Source organism: Haliotis rufescens, unplaced genomic scaffold, assembly GCF_023055435.1.
Source record: "Haliotis rufescens isolate VD_foot unplaced genomic scaffold, xgHalRufe1.0.p SCAF_21, whole genome shotgun sequence".
Taxonomy (NCBI): domain Eukaryota; kingdom Metazoa; phylum Mollusca; class Gastropoda; order Lepetellida; family Haliotidae; genus Haliotis; species Haliotis rufescens.
This window is the reverse complement of record NW_025963902.1, coordinates 3,604,398-3,616,625: the sequence shown is the minus strand read 5'-3', so window position 1 is coordinate 3,616,625 and position 12,228 is coordinate 3,604,398. Positions and strand designations below refer to the sequence as shown.

Below are 12,228 nucleotides of genomic sequence, written 5' to 3'. Positions count from 1 at the left end.
TGACCAACCGATTCTATTAGTTGCCCATTATGACAAGCATGGGTTGCTGAAGACCAATTCTAACACAGATTTTTGCGGTTCGTTTTGTTGAAGTGAATCATCTTTAAGTATATGTTGGAACCCTTTGTGTTATTTAGGAGATAAACCTACTGTGTTTTGAAATTTTATGTAGTCCCAAGTCCAAATTATAATAATGAGATATCTACTCTACTGTGGGACTACATCAAATTTAACAACACAGCAGGTTTATCTCCATTTTGCTATGACGGCAACAACGCTTTGAAAACGATGCTATCTTGCAATGCATAACAACACAGGTACACAGGTACGCAATCTTAAAATATTCCGAAAAGTGATCACAGTTAGTTATGTAATACTTATTACTAAAGTTCAAGACTTAAAACACCATAGCCGTGAGTACTTCAAAATAAGTGTTCAAAACACATAGTTTTTCAAAAGAAGTTGACAAATAACACTCCAAACTTAGTCCAAAGACAGAAGTTTTAAATTCTTCCATCCTGTTGTACACTGTTTGGACTGACTGTCAATTCTTGGAAGTTGCGAGAGAGGTCATTTCTTGGAAATCGAACATGCCATCATTTCTATTGCAGGGGTGACAGGTTGTAGAAAACGATTTTAAATGCTAAACGAATATATTTCGATAACAAACTTTTTGAGTTAATATTCTATTATATATTTAAAACGTGTCAGTGTTATTTGTTAGTTGGAAATTACCCCCAGTAAACAATGATAACATCAACATAAATGCCTCACCACCCCGAACTTGGATGTTGCAGAACTTGACCTGCACCATGGTTACTCACACCTCACAGCTGTCAATGGCTAACAGTCTTGTGTTTACATTCTCCGTTGCTGGTAAAATGAAGCAAGATGACAACCTGGATCTATGATGTGGTTCAACATTAACCTGTAGATTTACTGGGAATGATAAGAGCCTGCTGGTACAATATGATTACCAATGGAACTGAGTATGACTGAACAGACGGGTTTTTTTCCCTGCAGACAAGTCGGACATTTTGACACGAGGTAGGGCCTATCTCAGTATCTGCATGGTGTGACCTGTCAATTTCAAGATTTCAAGCCAGAGTGTAAATGGAATGAGACATTCGTGACCCAGAAATAGTGGATCCTGTATGATTTTCTTAATTGTGCATGTTCTGGAATGAATTTCAACAAGTTTGACTTCAATTTATGTCGGGACATTGTTTTCGTGGATTTTCGAATGGACAAGTGTTATTCTGAGTTGTGGACTTTCAAATCCTCTTCTGCCAAATCCTTACGATGGTGGTTGATGGAGATGGCAAAGAATATTGATCACAAAAAGGTTTGTAAAGTTTTTTCAAACATTTTTTATAATGTTCTATATTATTTTCGTTATCGGTTGTTTTAATGAGGAAATAGCTTAAATTGTTCCGATTCTGGTCACCATAGAACATTTGCCTAACAGTTTCATAAACATGTCATCTGTATGCAAAAGATATGCCTTCGTTAAATCTTTTAATGTCATCATTGAAGTAGTCACGGTTGCGGCCTAGCCAACGCCCAAAACATCCGATATCAAACAACCATATTTCCTCTATTTGATGCCACGCCATCTATAAATTTCGCGAGAGCCCTTGAATCCGCGTGTGTTAGAGACCTGGCTGGTATTAGAGAGGCATCGTGTATTAGAGGAAATATAGATACGTTTTACAGTTCATATGGGGGGTGATCGATTGGCAGCCATTTTCTATGAATTGATATGTAGGCTATCTATGTATTCATACGCATTTTTGTGTGAAAAGGGTTAAAATATTTGAAAGGGGTTTCCGTAGCAAAAAGGAAACCCATTTTTAACCAATCAGAATCAAGCATTCGTCAATGTCATGGTAGAATTCTATTTATTCCATCATTTGGTCGTCATAAACAATTCATTAATATGATATTATTTAAAACGACCACATCATACCTCTTACAATATACAACATCTTAATGTATATGCATTTTCCGTTAATTTCAGCGCGTTTTGAGACCAGTGGAAAGTTCGTGAATGTTATTTTATGCCAGTCAGTGTTCTGTGCAAGCAATATTGCAAATCCATGTTATTACGTGTCTTGACCAGACAAATCAGTGCCTTGTAGCATGGGCAACGATTTTGTTAGGGTACAATGGCATACATTGTAATCACACAGTGTTTTGTTTGGCTATAAAGGAGTTCTAAGGTGGTCTTGTCTAATCTTGCATCCCCCTAGAACCAGTGGAAAGGTATTTACAAGACGACCCTAGCTTATGAAACTACTATTAAACCTGGGACAGATAGCAACGCAGCAAGAGACGAACGCGTTGAAATGTAGGCACTTTGTGAGTTGAGGTGAAATAGGGTTTGACGTCACGTCCAAGAATATTGCACATTTATATAGCGACGTGCATGCACGTGTGTGTGTGGCTGCTTGTACTAGTCCGGATTGATGCCGATTTATAGTGCTAGCTCACTGAGATACCATGCTGCAGTTTAACATGAATACCCCACTCTGTCACAGTATACTGACTCTGAGCGGACCATTCCTTGTTTTAGCCTCTTAATGCTGAGCGCCAGGCAGGGTAACAACAAATACCATCTTTTAACGTCTTTTGGTATAAACGGCCCAGGATAGAACCCCGACCTTCCACTCTCCGAGGAGATGTTGTATCCACTAGACTACCGAGTTCACATTCGGAGGAATGCTTTTTTTATCTTCCATTTTATTAGTTGTTTTTTAATAGTCGACGGATCACTAAATCAATTTAAATAAACTGATAGCCTGAAAGAATCAAAAGTAGTTCAAAACGTCATCCTGTCGCAACTAAAAAGTATATATGAACAGCACCTAGATATTGTTCCCACATCAGACTGGGGCTTGTAAAGCTATATTTAGCAGTGTCGTTATACTTCCATATTGTGGGGCGGTCGGGTAGCTTAGTGTTTTGTTTAAGCGTTCGCTCGTCATGCCGAAGACCCGGGTTCGATACCCGACATGGGTACAATGTCTGAAACCCACTTCTGGTGTCCCCCGCCGTGATATTGCTGGAATATTGCTGAAAGCGGCGTAAAACCATATTCACTCACTCTTCCATATATTACTGACTGTGGTTGTGACCATATATCTTGTAGATGTTAATTTGTGCTTACAAACCTCTGTGGCATATATGACTTTTACCCCCAAAAAGTAATTTATAGAAACTTACGTGGAGAAATTTCGCAGGTTTCTCCACCGTATCCGGCGGGGCACTGACAGCTGAAGCTGCCGCCAAAGTTGCTACAGACGCCGTTGTTCAAACACGGGTTGGAATCACAAGGCAGATCGGTGGTGGTTGCTGAAAAATGTCAGATACGTGAACAATGAAAGGAGGGTAGGAGTAGCATGCAGATTCGGGAACAACCTCTTGTTGATGGTACATACCTTTTTTTCATAAGAACCGGTCAACATATATTTGATAAAACACTACGTTTCAAAACAACAGAGGTGCGACAATTTCGAGATTGACTGTACTTTTGCCATACGCAGTCTTTTGTGGCAGAAGAATTGCTGGCTGCGGTGTTAGGTAACATACATTCTATAAGACACTACCTTTGAAAACAAGCGGAGAGTGATAATGTCACGATTGAGGGCCGGCATGTATGGCAGAAGAATTGCCTTAGGCATCAAACACAGTTTAACACTCGAATCTCCGGGGAAGAAAAGGTCTTCAGCAACTCATGCTTGCCGTAAGAGGCGACAACGCTTGTCGAAAGTGGCGACTAACGGGATCGGGTGGTCAAGCTCGCTGGCTTGGTTGATGCATGTCATCGTATCCCAGTTGCGAGGATGGATGGCCATGATGTCAATCACTGGATTGTCTGTTTTAGACTCGAGTATTTACAGACTGCCGTCATATAGCTGGAATATTAGTGAGTATTGCAAAGAAAACACAAAGACAATGTACTGCACCCGTTGGGCAGTCGACGCTGTCGGAGCAGTCTTTGATGTCGTCGCTGAACCTGTAGCCAGGCTGGCATTTATACTGGACCCATTCTTGCTGGACGCATCGGTAGAATTCATCGCATTCAAGGCTGTTGCCAGGGAGACGAGTGTCGTTCGTGCAGGAAGAGGGTTTACCTGTTGATGATGGTGGAAGAGAGAACGAGTCAGTTGACAACCACATCCTAGTCGGCTTTAACTATGAACTGTGTCCGCTAGCATAACACGGCGTTTTGAATCAAACCTCATTGGACGGCCAAATGACACGAGCCTAGATACCTTGAACTGTATCGTTCTGACACTCAGGTACTTAGGTACTACCAGTACTATGCAGTCGAACCTCGTTTTCTCGAACTCAGTTATCTCGAATGTTTCCTCATTTTGAACCAATTCTCCAGTCCCGACCACTTGCATTTACAGCTTTGAGAAGCACAATTATAGCTATTACCTGTCAACTGTAATGGTTTTGTATTGACAAATACAATGTCGTTAGTACACATGAGTAAAAACATGGCGGCACTTTCTGGTTACTTAAAAAGCGCTAATCAAAGTTGGAATAAAGGATTCAAAGCCGCATGACGCTGTACATTGAGATCAGATGCAGCCGTGTGACGCCATCTGTACCTTTGTTTCTGAGCACCAGGATTACGATATATCCTAATGTGCGCATTTGGAAAGGAATGTAGTACTGTAATGGTGAAGCTTCCGTGTAAGCGTTCCGAAATTCTGTTTCTGAATTTAGCCGAATATGAAACAAGAGAACATGGCGAACACCTACCGCATTCGACGTTGTATACGAAGTCACATGACCCCGTCGCGTCGTTGAAGGATGGACTCACTGGGGGGCAGGTAAACTCCACCAACAAGTTGTTGACGCAGCCGTAGAATTTGCTGCAGTCGTTGGGGTTGGCCTGGTAGGGGTCGGAGGTACTGCAGGCTCCTGGAACGGAGAGTGAGTGTGTTGGATTTGTCGTGGCCTTTCAGTTCTATTGCGCCGTGTCTTAGAATGTCGGGAATATTTTTTAGGTCTTAACAATTGGCTGAATCCATCAGCAGGTATATCTGTTGCTATGACCCTGTTCATAATCGGTGTGAATCAGGGCTTGAAACTACTGATCGGATCCTGGCACGGCTATGGGACGTAACTCTACACAGCCGACCTTTAGACTTTTGTACCAACCGCGCCTTCCTAAACGAAGGCTATTTTCATTAGTTTGATGCTTACAAATGAATCTCTGATTTGACGTAAAACTGAAGTAAACTTTCGATTTTTATGATGATGATTACCGAAAATTAGCCTTCAAATTTACACAATGAACCTAATTATATATATTATTGAAGCTGTGGGAATATTTTCTCCATAACCATCTCTAGGTAAGTATATGCTTTAATCAATGAAAACTGCGCATACTATACCTCCTGGTCCGTCGGCTGGAAATTAAGCAAAAAATTAAACACATTTATATGAATTTATTAACATCAAAATGGGAAATATGAGCATGTACTATTGCATCGTCTGTAAACGGTATTATACATGCATATTAACGTCCGTGAAAAAGAAAGTATACACTTGAAAATTGGATTTGACCAAAAAACCACAAATATTATCAAGACGTAAAAAGGCTGAAAACAATCGCTGAGATACCTCAAACCTAAGGTCCAAAACACAACTGTGACAACCGCGTCTGGACAGTGCACACTGCAGATCTTTGAGCGACTCCCGGTCGTCCTCCGTGCAGGTATCTGTAACGACGCCGTCAAGCAAACCAAAAAGCTGTCATCAAGCAACAACAAGCCACCAACAAGCTGATAAGCTGGCAAGAACTTGCTACCATACTTCAACAAGCTGTTTCCAAGCTACCAACAAGCTGATAAGCTGGCAAAAACTTGCTACCATACTTCAACAAGCTGTTTCCAAGCCACCAACAAGCTGATAAGCTGGCAAAAACTTGCTACCATACTTAAACAAGTTGTTTCCAAGCCACCAACAAGCTGATAAGCTGGCAAAAACTTGCTACCATACTTCAACAAGCTAGTTCCAAGCCACCAACAAGCTGAATAGCTGGCAAAAACTTGCTACCATACTTCAACAAGTTGTTTCCAAGCCACCAACAAGCTGAATAGCTGGCAAAAACTTGCTACCATACTTCAACAAGTTGTTTCCAAGCCACCAACAAGCTGATAAGCTGGCAAAAAATTGCTACCATACTTCAACAAGCTGTTTCCAAGCTACCAACAAGCTGATAAGCTGGCAAAAAACTTGCTACCATACTTCAACAAGCTGTTTCAAAGCTACCAACAAGCTGATAAGCTGGCAAAAACTTGCTACCATACTTCAACAAGCTGTTTCCAAGCTACCAACAAGCCGATAAGCTGGCAAAAACTTGCTACCATACTTCAACAAGCTGTTTCCAAGCTACCAACAAGCTGGCAAAAAATTGCTACCATACTTCAACAAGCTGTTTCCAAGCTACCAACAAGCTGATAAGCTGGCAAAAACTTGCTCTCATACTTCAACAAGCTGTTTCAAAGCCACCAACAAGATGATAAGCTGGCAAAAACTTGCATTCATACTTCAACAAATTGTTACCAAGATATCAAAAAGCTTTTCACATCGACCAAAAAATGTTTAACAATTGTCTAAGAATTTGTCGACAAGGTATCGACAAGCTGACAACAAGGCACCACAAGCGTTTGATGGGGGACAATTCCAGACGTGAATATTTTTATTTACCCAATATATATTGAAGGCAAGGCACTCTGGTACGTGGTTTAAAGACTTGCGAATTTACTTTCAAAGTAATACATAATTAGTGTGAAAATTACAATGACTGTTCAGTTGTCAATACTAATTAATTTGAGGTTGTTTCCTGCCTGCAATACATGTTCCTCCCTGAAACCTTCGTGTGATGTACACGTCACTGCAGCAAAAACATTCAGCAGGTTATCCAGATGAAAATTCGTAATTTCACAGCACACGATGTGTATACTTGAACCGCGATAATCTGGACACCGTCACATTGAACACCTCAAAAGTTCCGTCACACGAAGCAATGTTAGCTCATCTCTCAGTGAACGCTATCAATTTTTTCATGTATGGTTTGTATAAACTACACAATGAAACTGTTCATCCGGCAGCCTGCTTTCCGGGTGGCTATTGATAAGAACGTCCACAGTTAAGTACAGGAACATTTCAACGTACATATGATCCATTGCTCTGAAAATCTGCTTATGAGGACATTTTACTGAGAAGGGTACCGGCCAAATTATCGAGGTTTCAATGTATATTGATATACGTACCATTATACCATCCGCGCCTCCTCAGAACCAAGGCTATTTCGTTCGTCTTGAGGCTCGCAACCAAGTGTACCCCCACCCCTATCGTTCAAAGGGCGACCAACGAAAAACACTTTCTCTCATGTAACTTAAAACGTTTAACTACACAGTGTAACGTGACCAATCGGATTACCAACGTGCATCTGTGCACTCGGGGTAGAAATAGTGAAATTGTAATTAATACTTATGAATAGCAGGTCAATGGTTTCGTGTTGTAGCTGAGAACAAAAAAGCTGATTTGTTTTGGGAACAAAACAGAGCCAAAAGAAACAAAAACAACAGAAAATAAAACAAATAAACTTCATAAGCTGCTGATTGCTTGTAGAAAATCGGCACATAATGTTGCTTAGTAGAATCTTTAGGTTTAATGTACCTGCCGTTGTAGGAGTCTCGCAGTTGTTGCCCATGTAGTTTGGCGGACAGGTGCAGACGTAGGTGTTGCCGGACGTCGCGCACGATCCTCCGTTCTCACACGGAGCCGTGCTGCAAGCTGAAATATCGATCACTTGTGTTCATTATCGATCAATCTATAATCTTTCCCTCCTTCATTCAAGCCCCCAAAATATTTTCCTACCAAATAAGTAGTACATCTCATAAAAGAGTTCTGTTTGATTTTTTCCACACTGACGTAATTCTGCTACCAAATAGATTTTTAGGGCGCTATTGGTGAGGTATAAAAACAAGAATCCATTAATTAAAATATAGTTTGAAAATCAATTACAAAATCTTTCAATTACAAAATCACTTCTAAATGATTCAAGAGATATTCAGTTTGGAAGTGAATACTTTACCGTCTGTCGGGTCGGATGGGGCTGAAACGACACAAATGTATTAGAATATATATATATATATATATATATATATATCACACGGAGCCGTGCTGCAAGCTGAAATATCGATCACTTGTGTTCAATATCGATCAATCTATAATCTTTCCCTCCTTCATTAAAAGCCCCAAAAATATTATCCTACCAAAATTGTAGTACATCTCATAAAAGGGTTCTATTTGGTTTTTCTTCACCATGATGTAATCCTGCTACCAAAAAGATTTTATCACGCTATTGGTGAGGTATAAAAAACAAGAATCCATGAATTAAAATATAGTGTTTGAAAATCAATTACAAAATCTTTCACAACTTCTAAATGATTCAAGAAATGTTCAGTTTGGAAGTGAATACTTTACCGTCTGTCGCGTCAGATTGGGCTGAAACGACACAAATGTAATAGAAAATATATGTATTAATAATACCCGGTGATGCACTGACGTGTTGTAAAACAGACAAGAGTCCCAGAAACACATAACTTACTCTTGGTTTGGCTTGTCAACCAAGAGCATCAAAACCTTGGGTGATTTTAACCTGTCTACGCTCCGGTACTGTTCTTGTTTGTTTGTTTGTTGTTTAACGCTGCACTCAAGTTTATGACTGCGGTCTGTATATAATGGAGTCCGGGACAGATCATCCAGTGATTGACAGCATGAGCATAAATCTTCGCCATTGGGATACGATGACATGCATCAACCAAGTCGGCGAGCCTGACCACCCAATCCCGTTAGTCGCCTCTTACGACAAGCATAGTCGCCTCTTACGACAAGCATAGTCTCCTCTTACAAGCATAGTCGCCTCTTACGACAAGCATAGTCTCATCTTTCGACAAGCATAGTCTCATCTTTCGACAAGCATAGTCTCATCTTACAAGCATAGTCTTATCTTACGACAAGCATAGACTCCTCTTACAAGCATAGTCTCATCTTACGACAAGCATAGTCGCCTCTTACGACAAGCATAGTCTCATCTTACGACAAGCATAGTCTCATCTTACGACAAGCATAGTCTCATCTTACGACAAGCATAGTCTCACCTTACGACAAACATGGTTGCCTCTTACGACAAACATGGTCGTCTCTTACAACAAGCATAGTCGCCTCTTACGACAAGCATAGTCTCATCTTACGACAAGCATAGTCTCATCTTACGACAAGCATAATCTCATCTTACGACAAACATAGTCGCCTCTTACGACAAACATAGTCGCCTCTACGCCATTTGGACACGATGACATGCATCAACCAAGTCAGCGAGTCTGACCACCCCACCCCGTTAGTCGCCTCTTACGACAAGCATAGTCGCCTCTTATGACAAACATAGTCGCCTCTTATGACAAACATAGTCGCCCCTTACGACAAACATAGTCGCCTCTTACGAAAAGCATAGTCGCCCCTTACGACAAACATAGTCGCCTCTACGCCATTTGGACACGATGACATGCATCAACCAAGTCAGCGAGTCTGACCACCCCATCCCGTTAGTCGCCTCTTACGACAAGCATAGTCGCCTCTTATGACAAACATAGTCGCCTCTTACGACAAACATTGTCGCCTCTTACGACAAGCATGGGTTGCTCAAGACCAATTCCAACCCGGATCTTCACTGGTTCATGTGTGTCGGTGTTTGTCTACGGTGTGCACTACCTAAACTCGGTTTGTCTACATATCGGGCCGACAACGCGTCGTTAGCGCTACGGTTACCATAGATCTGCTCGCGACAGTCGTAGCACTAGGAATGCATTGTGAACAATCTACCAGGACTTTCAGTGCACCCAATTTCAAACCGATAAACAACAACTGCCAATCACTCTTCCCGCTGTCTATAATATTTTATTATTACCCATCATGTACTGCCCAGGTCCGCCTCTTGGATAGTTCTAATACACTGTACACAATACATAATCCACCACCAAATACCCTATAGCCACCTCCTCCCACCCCCACCCACAACCCGAACCCCAACCCCCAACCCCCAACCCCCAAAGAGCAACACTCACATTGGCACTCCACGTTCTGTGGCCAATCACAGACCTGGGATGTGGGGTTGTAAACCGTTCCCTCCCCGCAGGTCATCTCCACCCATACATTTGCATTGCACTGGTAGAACTTGGCACAGTCGGTTTCATGTGACCGGAAGCTGATAACTCCGGGAGAGCAGTCCTCGGCTGGTGGAACTGCTGCACACACGGCTATCACTGTGAACCAACACAAAAAGCAGTCTCAATGCTTCATGACTGAGTGAGTAGGGTTTAACGCCGCTTGACACAGTTGGTTCAATTACATGATGTTATGTCAGCTTAATTTCGTGGATGATCGCTTCCGTCATGGTGCTGACAAACCAAGGAGCATAACCTGGCCGACTCGGGGATTGAACCCATCATCCAAGGATTAGGCAAGGCGAAGGGAAACAACTCCGCACGGCGAGTTTGAAAACATAACAGCTTATCCTGTGCCACTCTCGATGCTTTTGTTATTTGGTCATCAAGGAAACGCGACTCTAATTACACCTGGTTATATGTGGGTAGGTATCTATAAAAACGCCCACACTTTCTTTGGACTCTTTTACTGCGCATGTCAGTAAGGGAGAGGTTGTTTGGGAACGCCCAAGTCAGCAATGTTCCAGCTATATGACGGCGAGCTGTAAATAATGTAAATAATTCAAATCGGCTTTACACCTATCTCCCTCACTCATGCACTCTTATCGTGGTTTCGTCATGGTACCCGGAACACGATGTTGCTTATGTGGCGTTAAAAAGGCGACAAAACCTTTCCATATTCATAAGAAATCTCTGCAAAAAGCAGAGTAGTTTGTACAATTCCCACTACATTATCAACAATATTCAAGCCCATGTTCAAGCAAGTTGACGAAAGATTTATGTGAGATCGTGAACCTCAACCACAGCCTGCCGATTAAGGTGTTGGATTCGGGCTCTATCACAGAATGGGCATAATTCGAAGGCCTTTTGTGTTTTCGACTAGCTAAAATATTTGTTCAAAGAGGTATAAAACCAATCTTCAAACAAAATGTATGAACAAACCTCATACGCTATCATACATATATTTGTCATCCGGCACAAAATCTTCCAACGAATTCGGTTATTAATAGAAAGAAACACCATTACCAAAGCCGATTATACCCTGACTGTGATTGAGAAGAGTTCTCGTTAATGATAACTGTCCAGTTTACTTTGTCACTTGATGAAACCCAATAAACTTTGAACTCATACCCTAACATTCCACTATGTATCCATCAATTCAAGGAAATATTATACAATACAGGTATATAGATCTCCTTAATATAATATTTTTGTCTTTTACAAACATTATAAGGTAATAATGTTATTAAGAATCCACCTACCGGCCAGAAAAAGCAATACTTTCCTCATATCCAGCATCTTGATAACACACGACTAAAGATTGAAATCTTACTCTCTGAAAATGTCAATCTACCCGTGTATTCTATTATACCATGGCGACAGTGTCAATCAAGGAGGAAGACATCACAACGAACCCTCCCTGACACGACAACAGCTCATTGGCTCATCGATTTCACTGACGAGAATTTGATTGGATATTGCTCTACAAGACGCCCGGCGATTGGCTTACCAGAGGTAGTTGTGATGGATCAATCATACCCATCCTATGATAACTTCCCAGTTTGATGAATATCATGACAAAGTGTTCACCAAATAAGATCGTGTGTTTCTAACAAGGAGATGTGTGCACCGGCAAGAGCATATCTGATTTCAACAATAGAACTAATGTTTTCATGGGATTAGCGAACTGTCCCGCTATGTGTATCTACTCTGGTACATATTTCCAGATCTTGAAGTAGCTATGATCATGCGTTTTACTTTTGTGGCCTGTAAACGTTACACCATGTGGATGTTATGATTATGATTATCATTATAATGCTTTCAGAACTATACACATACGGGAAATACCATTTAATATTCTAAAGAACTGGGCTGGGAGTTGTTGAAGACAGCATATTTGTCAATCACTGATTAAGAACATATTTTTATTTTTTTCATAAGGGCATCAAACAAGTCAAGCGAACACTGTTTA

At 41.2% G+C, this 12,228-nt stretch overlaps 1 protein-coding gene across 1 annotated transcript in view; it reads right to left on the bottom strand.

The window, feature by feature from the left end:
• LOC124133415 (fibropellin-1-like) overlaps positions 1-12,228 on the bottom strand; it is a 46,625-nt gene that overhangs the window by 937 nt on the left and 33,460 nt on the right. The window contains exons 19-27 of the mRNA XM_048401307.1: positions 11,519-11,570; positions 10,158-10,355; positions 8,518-8,538; positions 8,126-8,146; positions 7,708-7,824; positions 5,415-5,429; positions 4,777-4,938; positions 3,969-4,136; positions 3,226-3,354 (exon numbers count right to left, since the gene is read on the bottom strand). Coding sequence (XP_048257264.1) covers positions 3,226-3,354; positions 3,969-4,136; positions 4,777-4,938; positions 5,415-5,429; positions 7,708-7,824; positions 8,126-8,146; positions 8,518-8,538; positions 10,158-10,355; positions 11,519-11,570 — 883 coding nt within the window. The remainder of the gene's footprint in view (positions 1-3,225; positions 3,355-3,968; positions 4,137-4,776; positions 4,939-5,414; positions 5,430-7,707; positions 7,825-8,125; positions 8,147-8,517; positions 8,539-10,157; positions 10,356-11,518; positions 11,571-12,228) is intronic.